At 51.2% G+C, this 16,589-nt stretch overlaps 9 protein-coding genes across 9 annotated transcripts; 8 read left to right on the forward strand and 1 right to left on the reverse strand.

The window, feature by feature from the left end:
* Positions 1-767: 767 nt before the first annotated feature.
* CC1G_15223 (hypothetical protein) lies at positions 768-1,304 on the forward strand (the record flags this gene model as incomplete). The annotated part of the gene is made up of 4 exons (XM_002910542.1): positions 768-786; positions 829-1,012; positions 1,063-1,114; positions 1,227-1,304. 4 exons carry the CDS (start codon positions 768-770, stop codon positions 1,302-1,304), a joined length of 333 nt encoding a protein of 110 aa, XP_002910588.1.
* Positions 1,305-1,605: 301 nt separating this feature from the next.
* On the forward strand, positions 1,606-2,612 carry CC1G_15224 (hypothetical protein; the record flags this gene model as incomplete). Its single annotated transcript, XM_002910543.1, has 5 exons — positions 1,606-1,796; positions 1,863-1,902; positions 1,954-2,144; positions 2,209-2,399; positions 2,458-2,612. The coding sequence occupies 5 exons, from the start codon at positions 1,606-1,608 to the stop codon at positions 2,610-2,612; spliced, it is 768 nt and encodes a 255-aa protein (XP_002910589.1).
* Positions 2,613-3,412: 800 nt separating this feature from the next.
* Positions 3,413-4,022, forward strand: CC1G_11911 (hypothetical protein; the record flags this gene model as incomplete). The annotated part of the gene is made up of 3 exons (XM_001832695.2): positions 3,413-3,665; positions 3,720-3,902; positions 3,967-4,022. The coding sequence occupies 3 exons, from the start codon at positions 3,413-3,415 to the stop codon at positions 4,020-4,022; spliced, it is 492 nt and encodes a 163-aa protein (XP_001832747.2).
* Positions 4,023-5,206: 1,184 nt separating this feature from the next.
* CC1G_11912 (hypothetical protein) lies at positions 5,207-5,839 on the forward strand (the record flags this gene model as incomplete). Its single annotated transcript, XM_001832696.1, has 3 exons — positions 5,207-5,426; positions 5,480-5,702; positions 5,755-5,839. 3 exons carry the CDS (start codon positions 5,207-5,209, stop codon positions 5,837-5,839), a joined length of 528 nt encoding a protein of 175 aa, XP_001832748.1.
* Positions 5,840-6,787: 948 nt separating this feature from the next.
* On the forward strand, positions 6,788-7,291 carry CC1G_15225 (hypothetical protein; the record flags this gene model as incomplete). Its single annotated transcript, XM_001832697.2, has 2 exons — positions 6,788-6,909; positions 6,973-7,291. 2 exons carry the CDS (start codon positions 6,788-6,790, stop codon positions 7,289-7,291), a joined length of 441 nt encoding a protein of 146 aa, XP_001832749.2.
* A 580-nt stretch (positions 7,292-7,871) lies between these two features.
* CC1G_11914 (protein kinase subdomain-containing protein PKL/ccin4) lies at positions 7,872-9,723 on the forward strand (the record flags this gene model as incomplete). Its single annotated transcript, XM_001832698.2, has 6 exons — positions 7,872-8,540; positions 8,597-8,753; positions 8,802-8,966; positions 9,038-9,119; positions 9,202-9,483; positions 9,543-9,723. The coding sequence occupies 6 exons, from the start codon at positions 7,872-7,874 to the stop codon at positions 9,721-9,723; spliced, it is 1,536 nt and encodes a 511-aa protein (XP_001832750.2).
* A 784-nt stretch (positions 9,724-10,507) lies between these two features.
* CC1G_11915 (protein kinase subdomain-containing protein PKL/ccin4) lies at positions 10,508-12,357 on the forward strand (the record flags this gene model as incomplete). Its single annotated transcript, XM_001832699.2, has 6 exons — positions 10,508-11,173; positions 11,231-11,387; positions 11,439-11,603; positions 11,675-11,756; positions 11,833-12,117; positions 12,177-12,357. The coding sequence occupies 6 exons, from the start codon at positions 10,508-10,510 to the stop codon at positions 12,355-12,357; spliced, it is 1,536 nt and encodes a 511-aa protein (XP_001832751.2).
* Positions 12,358-13,472: 1,115 nt separating this feature from the next.
* CC1G_11916 (protein kinase subdomain-containing protein PKL/ccin3) lies at positions 13,473-14,518 on the reverse strand (the record flags this gene model as incomplete). Its single annotated transcript, XM_001832700.2, has 2 exons — positions 13,473-13,746; positions 13,803-14,518. 2 exons carry the CDS (start codon positions 14,516-14,518, stop codon positions 13,473-13,475), a joined length of 990 nt encoding a protein of 329 aa, XP_001832752.2.
* Positions 14,519-15,390: 872 nt separating this feature from the next.
* CC1G_11917 (hypothetical protein) lies at positions 15,391-16,353 on the forward strand (the record flags this gene model as incomplete). Its single annotated transcript, XM_001832701.2, has 4 exons — positions 15,391-15,563; positions 15,617-15,641; positions 15,690-15,886; positions 15,957-16,353. The coding sequence occupies 4 exons, from the start codon at positions 15,391-15,393 to the stop codon at positions 16,351-16,353; spliced, it is 792 nt and encodes a 263-aa protein (XP_001832753.2).
* Between the last annotated feature and the right edge of the window lie 236 nt (positions 16,354-16,589).

A 16,589-nucleotide genomic window follows, 5' to 3' on the forward strand; every position in this document is an offset into this window, starting at 1 on the left:
AGTTCTGGAGATTTTGCCAATACAGACCAAGGACCCACCAAGTGTCGAACGTTGAACATTGGAGGAGTTTGGAGGCCATAAAGAGAGAGCAAGGACTTGGAGGACTTGGCGAGAAGCGGTGAATCGGGGCGTTAAGTTTGCCTCGATCCGCTTGGGCCCCAACAAATAACAAAGCCAATCAAATCGCAATCATTGCACAGCGCCAAATACCGTTACACGGGTTCGGCCATTGACTGCTGCAGGGCTACACAGCCGCGAACTCGAGGATACAGAGGCGTGTCCCAAAACTCGACGCGATTTTCAATTTTGCAGTCAATGATCGGTACGACCTGTGTCTTACTTATCGTCGACGACCCACGCTGACCTCGCGCCCTACGATGGTGGTATAATTTATCAGGATGAATTACGACCTGGAACTTGGGCTTCAAGTTTGAAGCTTTGAAGCCTGCTGGTTCAAATACGCGTGCTCATACTATATTGAATTTCAGCCGTCTCCGAAGTCAGGTCATCTGGCCAGTACTGGTGGAGTCAAGGGCAACACTCTAGACATCATTCCCGGTACTTCACCGGCGGAAATCTGACTTAGCACTCGCAAGAAGCCCTCAACAATGGAAAATTTCTTGCCAGTTCCTACCCTCCAGTAATTGCTGCGAGCCTCGCTACTGGGTGGAGTATTCCCGGTTTTTCTACCCTCAAGGCCATGTCAGCAATGTCTTCGCGAAGCGCAGCTGGGTTAGGAAGAACTTTTATTCCAACTTGGCCCTGCCATGCCTAGAGGCGTTAACGGTGAGTGTCATTCTCTATCGCCTTCGAAACATCCCTTCTAAGTCCACGTGGGTTTCATATTTAGGCCCTACCCATCGCCTGCCAGATATCTTCGACCGACGCTTATCCCTGTGCGATTGACGATGAAGCTCTGGCTCCTGGCTCTCGCTTTTGGTGCTGTTGCGCCAAATGCTCGAGCGCTCATCCGATTCCCGTGCGCTCAGCTCGTAACCGAGCGTCTCGATCCGTATGTGCTCCATCGTAGGATCGTTTCATCGTACCTACCTCCCCAAACAGTCTGGTCACCCCCGGTGAAGTATCTCCCCACCTTCACCAAATCGTTGGTGGCGTACGTGTTCATTATTTTCTGAAATCTCCGCCTTCGCTCACCCCCAACCATCTCAGAATGCGTAAGCTTCGATGTTGCTAGTTCAAGAGCAACTTACTCAAGTATTCCGTAGCTTCAATTTGTCGATGGACCCGTCGCTCGACCTCCCGAACGTTGCAACGTGCACAACATGCAAGTTCAAGGAGAATAAGTCGAACTACTGGACTGCAGTCCTCTACTTCAAGCACCCGAACGGGAGCTTCATTCGGGTAAGAACTTTCGGTCGGTCTACCACCTGGCTCAAGGCAGTAACGATAGCCGGAAACATAGGTGCCCCAGAAGCCTAACCACCTCACAGGCAACCCCGACGGCGGTATGACTGTCTACTACATTCAACCTCCCGACCTTTCGCCCACTGTAGCCTTCCAAAAGGCAAGCGCTTCAGACGCTTCGAACGTTCTCTTACTAATACTCGATCGACCTAGGGATTCCGAATGATCACCGGAAACCCAATGCTGCGAAGGCAGGCAAACTACGATCCTACCAGCCCTGCTGCTTGGTCTACCTCATTCCGATGCTACGAAACCCCTGGCTTCTTCGACTACTCCAACTCCTACCCTCCAGGCGCCGGGCCGTATGACACTGTCGAGCTTCCGAAGAAGCCCTGCCCATATGGTATCCGCGCCAACATCTTCTTCCCTTCGTAAGTTCTTCCAATGACCGATCAACACACCCCCTTCTCACCTCCTGCACCATTCCTTCAATTCAGTTGCTGGGACGGTGTCAACCTCGATTCTCCCAACCATTCCGTAAGTTGCCTACACTTAGCCATTCCCAACCTATCCTTACCTTTGCTGCAGAGCCATGTGGCTTTCATGGAAGGAACCGTCAATCCGAACATGGGTATCATTCTCATGAATGGCAAGTGCCCCGAGACCCACCCCGTCCGACTTCCGATGCTTTTCTTCGAGACCCTCTGGGACACAGCCCAGTTTAACCACCTCTGGCCTGAGGATGGCAGCCAGCCCTTCGTTCTCAGCCAAGGAGACCCGTAAGTCCCTCTAATTCCCATTCGACTCATACCTTTCAATCCACTGACATCACGACGCCCATAGAACTGGCTATGGACATCACGGCGACTACATCTTCGGATGGGAAGGTGACGCACTCCAGCGAGCGATGGACAACTGTGGTGCCGACATCCTCGGTCTCCCCGATTCCTGCCCCGAGCTCACCCAAATCTCCGACGAGGAGATGAACTCATGCAAGCAGGAGCCAAAAGTCGACGAAGTGACTGAGGGAGTGTGTAAGTACCTTCCGATCCTATTCGACGTCCAACGCCCAAACGCTAACCGATATTTTAGACCTCAATGAACTCCCTGGCTGCAACCCCATCCAGCACGGCCCTGATCCAGCGACCATGGTACCCAACTGCAGCGCGATCTCGACGACGGGCAAGGCTGCTGCAACGCCTGCCGCTGCTGCGCCAAACGCCGCCCCTGCCGTTGTCACCCCATGAACTCGCCCACTATCCCTTCGGTAGAATTAATGTACCTCCCCATTTGTGCATAACAATTGCGACGTTCTCATTTGAAACAATGAAGAGAGGGACACGGGGAGATGAAACGGAGATCGGTATCCGAACGTAGGCGTCTGCCATTGCGTTGTGTGCAGAGGGAAGTCATTTCGTAAGTCAACGGGGATGTCGAAAGTTCGATGCACCACGTGCTGTTGAGTTTAATCGATTATCGCCGCCGCTTCCTCGTGCTCCAGCGATTTTCGGCTAGCTTGGGTGGTAAGACTCGGAGCTATTTGCGACGTTGACGGGATGTGGGCGCGGATCGGTGGGCGCTTAAACAGCAACCGCAGCTTTGTACCCTTCCTGTGATTGCTCATTCCTGTTGAAGCACCATATCTCGCACGCGGAGAAACATCAGAAGTTCGAAGGAAACTAGAAGGTGCGCGGTGCTGCTGTACGAGTATCCACAACCTGCACCTCGACTCAGGAACCCTGTGGGCGCTATTGTTTATGCGTTGGTATTTGGAACTTTACAGCTTCCTGAACTCAGGAACAAGTCTCGTTATTAGCAATTTAGCCAGTGCTCGTCGTGAACATGAAGCCTCGAACGCGACGTTCGTCAGAGGTCATACACGCCGAGACTTGGTCCAGTTCGTGGGTACAGGCCTCTGGACCGGGGACCCTTGGAGCAGCAAATTAGCCCTGACATGGGCGATCACAACAGTGGTGTCTACAAAAAGGTAGTCTCTTTTACTTAAAAAGCGGATAATAAAGAAGTCAAACCTGTAGCATTAGTACCAATGCGGCTCTTCAAACATTCTCTTACCCTCTTTGCTGCCTTTGCCTCTGCCTTGACCGGCGTATTGTCTCTCCCTCAAGACAAGAGCGATGTCGACATCGTTGCCTTTCTGAGGGCACAGAAGGTCCCAGAGGTAGTGCCCGGCCCCGGCCTGCCTAGCTTGGAATCCCTCAACATCACCTCTGCCGATCTCTACGAAAAGACGATCGGACGCATGGTTACTCTGCATTCCACGAGTCCCAACGAGGAATCAAGTAGGTTATCACATTTCTACCATGGATATCGATTAAATTGACGTATCCTTTCAGGCCTGACGAAGAGATACAACCCTACGTGCGATTGGATTGAAATTAGCGCGCTTGATGCATGGAATTGCTACTATTACCTCGAATACCTTGATACCACCCCATGTGTGGTTCCGCCCTATGGTACTAGGTTCTGCCACACGACCGCAGGTTACAATGATGTAGCCTGGTATGGGAGTACAAACGGTATTGGCTGGGGAACGACACAGTCGACATGGTATGCTGACGCCTATCCTCGCCGATCACCCAGCTAATTTGATCCTCTGTGAAGCCGCGAAGTTGCCTGGGGAGGAATTTGGGTCCTAAACAATTGTAGGAAAGGGTACTATCATATCCTATCTATTTCTGGAGGTAAGAATGAGACTATAAATGAACCGAACTGGTAATCTAATAGCAGAACGTTTTAGGTACAAACGCTGCTTGGGACAACGAGAATCTCATTGTGCGGATTGGAGACTTGTAGCACGCGCAATTGGGGATTCAGCTTTCTTCAATATTTTTGTGTATGGCCCCATAATCTCACATGTTCTTTCACTCGGAGAGAAGTCGAATGCGTAAAGGTTGGCTGGCGCTTAAATAGCCGCCGAACTGTATTCGGAGAGCAGTTGTACCGGCGGCGCTGATGGTCACGGATTGAGCACTTCTGGTTCGTACATCCTTCAGCATCACCCGAGAGGCCCAGATATGAAGGTCCCCTCTGAGAGGCTGTTTAGGGTTCTTGACAGTTATGGGTCAATGGCGTGGTTTGCATGCCCCCTGCAGGAGGCTCTCCAACACGAAGCTTTGCACATGTTTGCTCCGGAAGGCAATGCCGTTGGTCGCGACGACGGCAGACGGAACCACGCCGATAAGCCTGCAATTTCAACTTCCTTCAATTTGTTGACTCACAAAGAGAGTGTGCACTGCATCCGTGAACTCCTCGTCTTCGCTTCAATTGGCGAAAGCAACAAGACCAGAAATGAGGGCAAATAATGAAGGATGTGGGCGCCCAAATCGCCGTGGAGACCCCTCCCATGATCCTCAGACATATTGGTGTTCCTGACAATAATCATAACCCCAAAATCAGGTGAGCGTCTTGGAAGTCTGATATACATAAAGCTTATTGTTAAGAGGAGTCGGTGGTGCAGATAATCACCCTGCGGGCTGTGGCCTAAAGTCCGGCGTTGCATAAACAAGGTCCATATACTACCTGCAGAGCTCTGTCGAGCTAAGCTTGGCTCACTGCCGTTGACCTCCCCTCTTCCGATTGGTGCGGCTGGCCCTCAAACCTCAGGTGACTCTCCGTTCCTGCTGGCGTGTCGCCCATCGTGTACCCACTGTACCTCGCTGCAATCATGATGGACGAGCAGGAGGTACGCGATGGGTGACTGTCGGAGTCCGTTGAATCGGGCCCAAAGCCATCGGTTTCCTACAAAAGGGTGAAATGGCTCAAGTCAAGTGTCAAAGAACTTCCCAGTCGCTTTATCATCTACCTTCTGCATAGATTCCCCATGATTCAACGTCTTCTTCACCTCGCACTCCTGGCCTCAGCAGCGTTTGCTTTGCCTCAGGGAAACCTTCCAGCAATTGACGCACTCGACAGACTTCCTGTGATTGACGAATGTCCCGAAGTCACCCCCGGGCCCGGACTACCCTCTCTGGAATCTCTAAACCTCACATCGGCGGACTTGTGTAAGCCACCGGAAGAATTCATCGCATCTCTTGGTGAAGGTCCGTCGCTCTGAAGTTCGTGTTACATATGCGCACTCACCTGGTGGCCACAGTCGAAGAAGAACCTAGGCTCGCCAAACGATACACGCCGTGGTGTGGTGGGAGCAGTGTTGTTACGCTCTCAAACGCTCTCAGCTGCTACAACTACCTCTATGCTCTGGGAGATACAGCCTGCGTCGTTCCTCCAAGCGGTTCGCGATTCTGCACAGCAAGTGGATGGCTACCTGCTGCTTGGTACGGCACCAGCGTGGACGGCACGACTACCCAGTCTACCTGGTTAGTGGTTCAATTCCTGTTGACGTCCGTATGTTGACCAGACCTTTCCTAGCCGCGACGTTGCGCGTGGGGGAGCATGGGTCATTAACAATTGCGGCATGAGGATCCCGACCAGCCCTCCTGTTGATACTTGTTGATACTGTAGAAGAAGGTAAGGACGAACATAACTGTCCAGCTCATATTGAAGCTGAATGACTTGCATCTTCTTGTGTCAAAGGTGCAAATGCAGCATGGGATAACGGAAACCTGGCAGTTCGCATTGCGACATACTAGGTATACTGAGTATGGATGTATCGAAGCGACGTCTGCTTTGCATTGAATTTAAAATTGTACGCTTGGTTGAGGAACCACTCAATGCGCGCAGAATCCGACTCGGAGTCGGATTACAATTTCCCCCTGAACTACACCAGCTGTGCAATGTGACGATACGCAATCCCCAATTCTACTTTTAACAATGACACGACTGCGGGCTCAACTCCGGATCTAAGCCACCATTACACCGACATTGCATGACCAGTGCCAAAGCAGAATGCATCTGTGGGTCCCAAGAAGCGAGGATTTTTGTTCTTATCTGACAGCGCATGGGACTTTTCGTCTTTCAAAGAATTCGAATTTGACCTCTTGTCAGCGTCACAAGACATCACAGTCAAGAGTTACTAAGTTGAACATTGGGCCCGCGTGCCCTGCAACTAAGTATTTGAACCCGAGAAGGGCCACGGGAAGTTCCCACCAGACGCCCCATGGCCCAGTCTTTTGTTCATCGCATCGACCAATCTCACTTCCACATTTACAAAGACGGCGATGATTATCTGGAGGACGCGAGACTGAGTGATTTCTTAATCGTGTGCGTCATTTTGAATGATCTATTTTAATGCAGCAGCGTTCACTGACAGATGTTTGCAAAGGCTCGCTGGTGCTGAAAATGATGGAAGGGTAGAGGTAACGCTGCAGTTCAATTCGTCCTCGCATCGAGTGGCCTTTATGAACATCTCTAACAGCTTCTATGTCACCTGTGTCCCAACGGGTGGCGCCTCATTCAAGAGAACCCAGGCCCGTTTCTCAGAGTCAAACCAGTGCAACCAATAATGCTCGGAACGATCGCCTCGGGAAACCACGAAGGACGGAGAATCCTGATGTTTGATATACCTTACCCCCGTCCACAAAAGTGGTCGTGCAACCCGCAAATCAAGGAGTGGCTGAACAAATGGTGAGCAGGAGAAATGTATCGCATCCTGTGAGGGACTTACTTGAAATCATTCCATTGATTCAGCTACGGAAAAGGCCTGACAACGCAACAATTCAAAGTTCTATGGGTTCATGACAACTTTCTCGCCCCACAGAGAACCGATGCCTTCTTCAGATATCTCTTTCCCAACCCAAACCCCCCCAAAGCGGTATCCCTCACCAGTGGATGGCCTCGAATATACAAGGGTTCACAACATAATAGGGATATGGAGATCACTATCGACTTCCATAAGACGCAATTCATGAAGTATGGGTTGGGGACTCTGGTCAACGAGGGGTGGAATATAATGTCCTACAACCCTTATACATCTTTCAGGGCATGGCAGGTTATCGAGTTTCTTTGAGCGATGAAGGGTATATCTGGGATCCGATCTTTCGCATCCCACGTGGCTATGTGTGGAATTCTGAAGACAATCTTCCGCCCATAGTATTGTAGATAGGGATCTGTACCTGTAACTCTGATTCGCCAGCGGCCACTCCGGGAATAAAATTCTCGGCATAAAATTATCGAGTTCGTTTTACGCGATAAGCACTACATCTATGACACGATCTTTCGATTTCCTCGCGGATGGAAAGCGGGAGACGATGTCTCGTTTAAATAGTTATATACCTGCGTCCCAAAGGGCGCCGCTTGGAGAACAATCCAATTGCGCTCCTCTTCAAAGCTGTCGGAACGATAGCTTTCGGAAACCATAAAGGACGTAGAATTCTCATACTCGACTATCCTGGCACCTGCACGCGGAAATTATGGATTGGCGGAACAAATGGTGAGCAGTAGGCACGCCTTTGCTTGAAACGCGGGAATTCAGAGAGCCACTTCATCATGATTGAAGCTACGGAAAACCGCTATGTTTGGCTAAGCATGGTAAACCAAACATCAATGCATCACGAAGAGTGCGTGTGGGTTTACCGTTGACCACCACCATGTCGAATGCTTTTCGCGCTGACTCAATCCCCGAGCACGATCCGGTGTCCCCGCCTCCCCATACAGACTCTCCCATCCACAATTTTACTCCAACCAACATTTCTGACATTTTCTCGCAACCTACATTCAGAGTTGGCGACCTCCTCCATTGGTTGGCCAATACCATCGTGTCGCGTCTTCCTGAGCCAAAACCAGGGAGGGACGACCCCACTCCCCCTTCTAGTCACACTCAAGTACATCCTTATGATTCTCGGCAATTCAAAACACCTAATCTCCACCTGACGCGCAAGGTGCTGGACTCAACGATCACATGGACAACTCACTATCGTCTCAGAGGTTCCATGGAGAACTTTCGAGTGAGGCGCATCGAGGAATACGACGAGGCAGTGTTCACCACCATGATAGTGGGCCCGCTGATTTGGGCCTTTTTTGAAATGTTCGAAATAGTAGCAGGGCTCTCCCCAGGATGGCACGTTGCTCCGCCATTGAGCAAGTATGGTCCTGGCGGCTACAAGCTCGAGCTCGATGTCCTCTTGCAGAACGAAGGCGGCACGGTGACCGCCGTCGAGATGAAGACACCAAAGTCCTGCAACGAGCCAAGTATCAAGGCGTTGCCCTACATTAAGCCCGCTCGTATGGGCAAAACTGCCAAGGCCATTCACGACCAGGTGGGTCCGTCGTTGCCTGGGCGAAACCAATTAACCCAATGACTGTTGGCCCGTAGGTTGGAAAACAAGGGAAGTATATCAAGGCACTTCACCCGGACAAGGCCTTCGTACTCCACGGATTGTCGGTAGCTCCTGCGCACTTGATCCCCCTTGCTTCAAATGGAAGTGATTGCTTCGCAGTTGGTTCGGACGTTATGAGTGTCAATAGCTCCTGTGAGTTCAGTTTGTTCTCCCATTGAAATGGTCTTGACGTCCACCTAGTCCCAACCGCCGTTCGACACCCAAAGAACTGGCTTGATTACATCGACAAACTCGCCGCCTTCACTCTGGCAATGGTATGTCAGTACGATGAGGAGGCAGCCAAAGAGGTTGGCAGCCGCTTCCCGGAGCAGAGAAAGCATATCGATGAGCTTTATGTGGCTGCCGGTGAGGCGCTTGAGCTTACATTTTTCGAGGCCTTGTCCAACCTTCTCTCGACTTGCCTCTGCTATGTCCAGATGGTGCTCTTGCTCCCGCTCCTGCTTCTGGCTCAGAGACTGCAGTGGTTCCGTGCGATCAGCAGCCTCAAGCCGATGCGATGTAATGCGGTTTCTCTCAATTCAAGGTTGGTACCCCCCGGCTCTAACCTCACTCGTAATTGATTCCCTTCTCTGTCCCTCAGCTGGCTCTCTCTTGGGCTGAAACTTCCAGAAGTGTCCTCCGTCCACGAGTCTCATGAGAACATTGTCTACGTACATTCTCGCTGGGGTATCAGACTCGTCATCAAAGTCTTCGGCGAGGAATCATCATACGCGAAAGAACTGCTCTGTTATCAACGTCTGGAGAAGCTCCAAGGGAAGGGAATTCCCGTTCTCTACGCCACCGGCACCGTGAATGCACGCCCATGCCTCGTGTTGTCATACGAAGGCGAGAGACTCCGCGAAGGTCCCACGGAAGAACAGAAGTACGTGAATCCTCTTCCTTGGCGCCCACAGCATCTAATCGATGATCGATATACGCAAGAGCCACTCTTTACCCGGTTGTAAAGGCAATGCACGATCTAGATATCCACCACCACGACCTCCATCGGCGGAACGTCGTCCAAGATTCGAGCGGAAAGCTCACCCTTATCGACTTTGGCCTCTCGGAACCCTGTACTAGGAAGGGTTGCGACGATGAGTGGCAAGTGGATGAATGGTACTGAGGTGGGCTACTTTTGAGCTACTCTGCCTTCCACGTATATCTAATTCTGCTGTCTCTGCTTGTAACTGACAACGCCGTTGCAGGTAGATAGAAGCTTCAAAGTACCTCTCTTTTAGAGTGGTGCATTTCTGTAAGGGAGGCGTCCGCCCCTATCCTGCGCCCTCGGCTCGCCTTCTTACCTTACGCCTAGCCTTTACCACCCCCAATGTCCATACACGCATAGTACATAGCTCCATAATATACCTTGGTCGTGCTCATTGCGTGTGTGAACCGGGGGTTAGGCATTCCAGGCGCACACAACCCTTACAATTTCGTTCCAAGTCACCGACTTTGATAGCCACAGAATCTAATAGAAAGTGCCCCAGAGCCTGCCTCTACCCGGTGATACAGGTCATGCATAGCATCGACGTCCATCACCACGACCTCCATGGCCGAAATGTCGTTCGAAACCAAAGCGGAAAGCTCACCCTTATCGACTTTGGCCTCTCGGAACGGTGTACTAGTGCGGCAATAAATGGCAAACGGATGAATGGTACTGAGGACGTGTTTTAGTTACTCGGCCACACAGATAATTTCGCTTCATCTTACAAGTTGGCCCTCGTGGATTTGGTACGATCAGAATGATTAAATAGAAGTCGCAACGTCTGAACAAAGTACATACTACTCAGCACTGCCGTGTGACACATAGCGAGTCGCCACAGTGCTGTGATGTTTAGCTGTCCCGGGTAAACCAAACATTGATGCATCGCGTAGTGTGCGGGTGTGTCGGTTTACCATTGACCGCGATGGCGAAAGGGCTTCGCATAGCGTCTGACTCAATCCCTGAGCATGAACCGGCAACCCCACCTCCCGATAGGAGTTCTCCCATCCACAAATTTACTCCAACCGACATTTCTGACATTACTTCGCATCCTACAGTGAAGATTGGCGACATCCTCCATTTGCTGGCCAATAGCACAGTGTCGCGTCTTCCTGAGCCAAAACCAGGGAAGGGCGACCCTACTCCCCCTTCTAGCCACGGCCATGTACACCCTTATGATTCTCGACAATTCAAAGCCCCCAATCTCTACTTGACGCGCGAAGTTCTTGACGCTACCGTCGCCACTCAGCCTCGTCTCGAAACATTTATTGAGGAGTTTCGAATGAAGCGCATCAGCGAATACGACGAGGGGGAATTCACAAACAAGATAGTGGGACCTCTGGTGGGGATCTTTATTCGGATCTTCGCTTTTGGAACGGGAGTGTCCAAGGGATGGTACATCGCTCCGCCAGCCTTCTATGACGATACCAGCGGGCGAAAGCTGGAGTTGGATGTTATCATAGAGGATTCTGAACAGGTGGTGACAGCCATTGAGATGAAGACGCCGCGCTCCTGCAATGACTCGAACATCAGGGCATTCTCAAGACCAGTCACTGGCATGGATCAGAAAGCTAAGGAAATACGCGACCAGGTGGGTGAAGGGGTGGGTGGCTGAGGTGCATCAAACTGACGACCTTTGGCCAACTAGGTTGGAAAACAAGGGAAGTTTCTGAAAGGATTGCACCCGAAGAAGCCCTTTGTCCTCCACGGATTGTCAGTCGCTCCTGCGCACTTGATCCCCCTAGCTTCGAATGGAAGTGATTGCTTTGCAATTGGCTCGGACGTTATGAACGTCTCTAGGAAATGTGGGTGTAAGCTGTTTTCAACGTTCTTGAACGTCCTGACATCCTTAATAGTCCCCGAGGCCGTACGTGATGTGAAGAATTGGGTTGAATACATCGACAAACTTGCGGCCTTCACTCTGGCGATGGTCTGTCTGCACGACGAGTACGCAGCCAAAGAGGTTGGCAGCCGTTTCCCGGAGCAGAAGAAGCAGCTCGATGAGCTTTATGCGGCCGCCGGTGAGGCACTCGAGCTTACCTTTTTCGAGGTCTTGTTCAACCTTTTCTCGACTTGCCTCTGTTACCTTCAGACGGCTGTCTCTCTCCCGCTGCTGCTATTGGCTCAAACGTTACAGTGGTTCCGTCCGATCAACAGCCTGAAACCGATGCGATGTAATACGGTTTCTCTCAATTCAAGGTCGGTACCCCCCGGCTGTAACCTCACTTGCGACTGATCCCCTTCCTCCAGTAGCTGGTTCTCTCTCGCCCTCAAACTGCCCGAAGCGTCCGCGGTCTACGAGTCTCATGAGAACATCGTCTATGTACATTCTCGCTGGGGTATCAGACTCGTCATCAAAGTCTTCGGCGAGCAATCGTCGTACGCGAAAGAGCTCGTCTCCTATCAGCGTCTGGAGAAGCTGCAAGGGAAGGGAATCCCCGTTCTCTACGCCACTGGCACCATGAATGCACGCCCATGCCTCGTGTTGTCATACGAAGGTGAGAGACTCTGCGAAGGTCCCACGGATGACCAAAAGTACGTGAATCCTCTTCTTTGGCGCCCACAGCATCTAATCGATGATTGATATACGCAAGAGCCACTCTTTACCCGGTTGTAAAAGCAATGCACGATCTAGATATCCACCACCACGACCTCCATCGGCGGAACGTCGTCCAAGATTCGAGCGGAAAGCTCACCCTTATCGACTTTGGCCTCTCGGAACCCTGTACTAGGAAGGGCTGCGAAGACGACTGGCAAGCCGACGAATGGTACTGAGGTGGACTACTTGGGCGATACTCTGCCTTCCACGTATATCTATCCAATTCTGCTGTCTCTGCTTGGAATTGACCACGACCATCCGTTGCAGTTAGGTAGCCGCTTCAAAGTACCTCTCTTTTAGAGCGGTGTATTTTGTAGCATATCACCGACTTTGATAGCGCACAAAATGGTTCGTCCCGTCGATACTCCATGCCACACCAGCGGAGGTCGTCAGGCGAGGACGTTGGATCGGCGGTTTGACTATTTTAGAGTTCACTTCTACAATCCTCCTGGACGGCTTGTACTTTGGTATCATTTGGTAGCGCTTATCGAACTTCATTCTTTTACTGGTGGTCGCCGAGAGGTTGATCCTGGCTTCATTTTCATAGGCTCTCAATTCGATCCGTTCGCCAAATATGTGCGACGGGATCTCCAATAATTATACTACATTGTCTATTCGTGAACTCGGACCCTGGTCCTTCCATCGTCGCTACTTCCTTCCAGAGCCGCTCCACTTTTCGCACGGAGTGGTTACGCACAGAGAAGAATACAAGTCAGTTTTCTACTGTTTCAGCAGCACTGACAACGCCTGCTAGGTCTAACAAGGTGCGTTCTTACTACCGTCGTCCCAACACTACGCTCACCAAAAACCCAGTAATCTGGCGGGGTTGAGTGTCTTTCTGGTCCATAGTCCCCATTTCTCCAGCTCTCAAGCGCCTAGCTGATTACGTTCCCAGTTCTACTTTTGCTCTGTGACATATTACTTGTGTATGAACTCTCGACTTCTCGCACTTCGAAGCATCACTCACTAAGGAAAAAGATGGTATCGATACGAGTACAGAATTGGGTCTACTGATTGAAGAACATTGGACGAATCGGATTGGCGATGGCGGGCGAATCAAGGTCTACAAATGGAGGAAAAGCCAACGTCCAGGTTGCTTGGGTGAGTATTGGCCTGCGGTGGTTCTAGCGTTGATCGTGGTTGGATTGGTTGGATCGAAGTCGATTGCCGCCGTTGGACCTAGGGAGAGGGCCTGAGCGAGGAACCAATGACGACGTTGAAAAACAGCCTCGTCGGATGACGAGAGGGGCGAACGCTCAAACAAAAAGAAAGCTCACCTGGTGACCTAGCCTCAGTCCCAAAGTTCAAAGTACACTGCTGCATCATCCATAATGTCGTCGGTGTCGGTAATGTGACGCTTGCCAAGAAAGCACAGGTTCTTGGGATCTGCCATCCTCGAACGGTCAAAGTCGATGACTCTCCAGGGATGGACTACATTGTGTCGAGGGCATCGTCGTGCTTCTTTGTGAGGTTGAGGCTTGAATGCGAGCGTGTTCCAAGGAGTGAGGTTGCCATGCATCACCCCGACTTCAGCCAAATCATCCATTACATCCTGGATCGCCTGTCTGGAACGTCATTTGAGTAAGGGGTAATCATGGAGAAATATGAGGGCTGCACTCACTTGTCGGCAGCGGTCTTTATCCCGGTGCAGGCTTCCCCGAGTAGCTCGAGCACAAGTACAGAGATAGTTGGATTGTCGTCAAGGCGACTCCACTTGTACCAAGGTGAATTACATTTGCTGGGAGGGTCCTCGAATCTCTCTCGCTTGTAATATTCGGGCACATCGTCGGGTAACCAGTCCGGAGATGCATATCGATCGATGTCATGTGGGATCTTGTCTGTGTCCTTGAACAAAACCTTTCGATTCCTCCAGGGCTCGAACTCGACATCGGGAAAGTGGCGCTGCTCCGCTGCAGTGGATGCGAAGAAACCGAAGGAAATGGGTACGGAGATGCCCTGAAGCGAATCCAGTTGTTCGTAGAACCAAGCCTCTCGCGCCAGGCTACGACTGAATTCGGGCTTTGCGAATTTGAGGCAGAGAGTGGGCGGTAGAGTTGAGCGGACGTCAGTGCATTTGCGCGTTGCAGAGACGATTTCTGCCACGTAAGTTACGCCAATGCGGCCCTCTGAGATGCGCCTGACTAGCCTGAGCTCGAGGGTCCCGTCAAGGTTGGAGATATCCTTCGGTGCACTTGTGGCAGGAACTGGTTCATGCCAGTCTTCCTTATACCAGATGCCACCAGGGAACGAGGGCGAGGCTTTGAGAGTAATGGTGATCAGATACCCGTCGGCGGTACCGCAGTCGTGAATCAGCAGTGTCGAGAACATCTGCTGCATGGTGTAAGGACGTGGTGGTTGAGGTGCAAGTGGCCCGGGCGCGTTTGGCTTGTTCAACGAACTCCCGAGTCGGCCCAACTCCAAGTACGCAGGTGTTAGAATTTATCCACTTCACCTCTCCATTTGAGATTTGAGATACGGTTCACGGCGTCGCAATTAATGTGTTCGAGAAGCAGACCTCCGTATTATTTATCCTTTACAGATAGGGGCACGGTGCAGTTTGAACGTGTGGTCTGGCGCTTAACCTGGGAAACCGGCCGATGAGAGGCAAATACGGATTGGCCTTCAGCTTCGCCTTCACCACGTGCCTTTATTAGAATTACAGCCCTTGTGACGCACAATACTAAGCCATAAGTAGACAGGCACGTTGAGGAAATGGTTGATCGATAACAGACGTGGTGAGCGCCAATGCAATGAGGCGACCGGGAAGTCGAGCATTTGGATTACCTGAGCATATGTCGAGGATTCCCGTTGTCCAATCGGACTGCGGTATGGACTATACATAGTTTGAGGCCTCTAGATATCAGACAGATTAGCCCTTTCGAGGTCGCAAGATCCGATAACGAAGACCCACCACTCCTCGTGACAATTAAGCGCCCATGAATATGAATCAAGCGGCTCAAGCCACAAGGTCAATTCAATTCGGGAGAGTCATCACAAGGGTGATCGTTTTGGACTTTTGGCTCCGATGCGATGGATAAGAGGCAGAAGCCTGAGATCGGATTGTGGTTGATTGGCGTGGATGTAAGATCGATGTTGGCCTTGTGGGAGGCCCGTGGTTGGCGCATGGAACGGGCGCAGACACTCGTACCTATATATACGTTGTAACTGTAGGCTTTTTCTTCTTCCACTTACAATCCTCAGGCTTTACCATGCGGTTCAAACGTCCTCCGGGTACTGAGAGGTTCACGGCGGATGTGCCCGCTATCCAGCCGCAGTCCACGATGCCTTCCGTTCCATTCAATAAATCGCAAATCCGCACTTACCAGAGGCAAGAGGAATACCTGAAGGATGCGAAGTCGAGCGATATTGTGATTGCAATTTAGTGAGTTACGTGCTTTCGTTGAGAGGTGGAAGAGTGCTCATACATAAGTAAAGTTGCTGGGACCGGCGATGGATAGGGGTAAGTCCTTTCCTCAATTCGACTAATCAGGGACTAACGTCGTGCTAGGAACCGCAACCAGTAACATTCTGGGGTGGTCTGAACTCAGAGACGCCGCTGGACAACCAATCACCCTCGGATTGGAAGGCAGTCCAGGCAACCTCAGAAAGTGGCAATGATCCTGATGGCGTGGCAAGAGTCGTCATCGTCCGAATGCAGGGCGTCTGGGAGGTGGAAAAGGATATATCAGAATTCATTGACAATCTGTGAGCAAGTTATTTTACTTTCACGGGTGTGTAGAGCATACAGTATCGCTCAAGAGTGTCTGGGCTGCAGATCAAACATGGGTTTTCCGAAAGAGGGGCTCAGAGTTGTTTACGAGCTCCCTGAAATGGTTGTGCATCCTTTGGTTGTGTCAGGGCCATCTGTCCCCAGCCGAGTCAACAAAGGCGTGGTTCTTACCACAACATGGGGGCAACTCTACGGCGAGACATTAGATAACAGAGAATTAGAGAAAGAGGTGGAAAGTATGAAGGAGGACTTCATGCGCCGTGTACTGGGGAACGTGGTGAACGCGGGGTGGCATGTTATGTCTCTTTACCCAGAGACTCCGGAGAAGGCGTGGCAGGTTATCGAGTTCATCTTAAGCGACAAGGACTACATCTATGATCCCATCTTCCGATTTCCTCGTGGTTATGTATGGAAAGAGGGCGACGACGTCTCGTTCAAATAACTATTGTACTCGTAGCACGTACTTGTCTGCTTTTTCGCTCCTATAGCCCAGGTGTGGTCAGATTGTACATGAACTTATATGCCATGATACTTGTCCATCTTCAAAGCTCTTCATTTTAGGCTGCAAATGGGGCCTCGACTCCCGATGGCGAGGCGCGTCGGTCCCGACGCATGCGTGAGAACATCTTTGGTCACGCAACGCGTCTGTCACAGTCACGCTCATCGCGTCCAACCATC

Source organism: Coprinopsis cinerea (genome assembly GCF_000182895.1).
Source record: "Coprinopsis cinerea okayama7#130 chromosome 9 map unlocalized cont3.9, whole genome shotgun sequence".
NCBI classification, from domain to species: Eukaryota; Fungi; Basidiomycota; class Agaricomycetes; order Agaricales; family Psathyrellaceae; genus Coprinopsis; species Coprinopsis cinerea.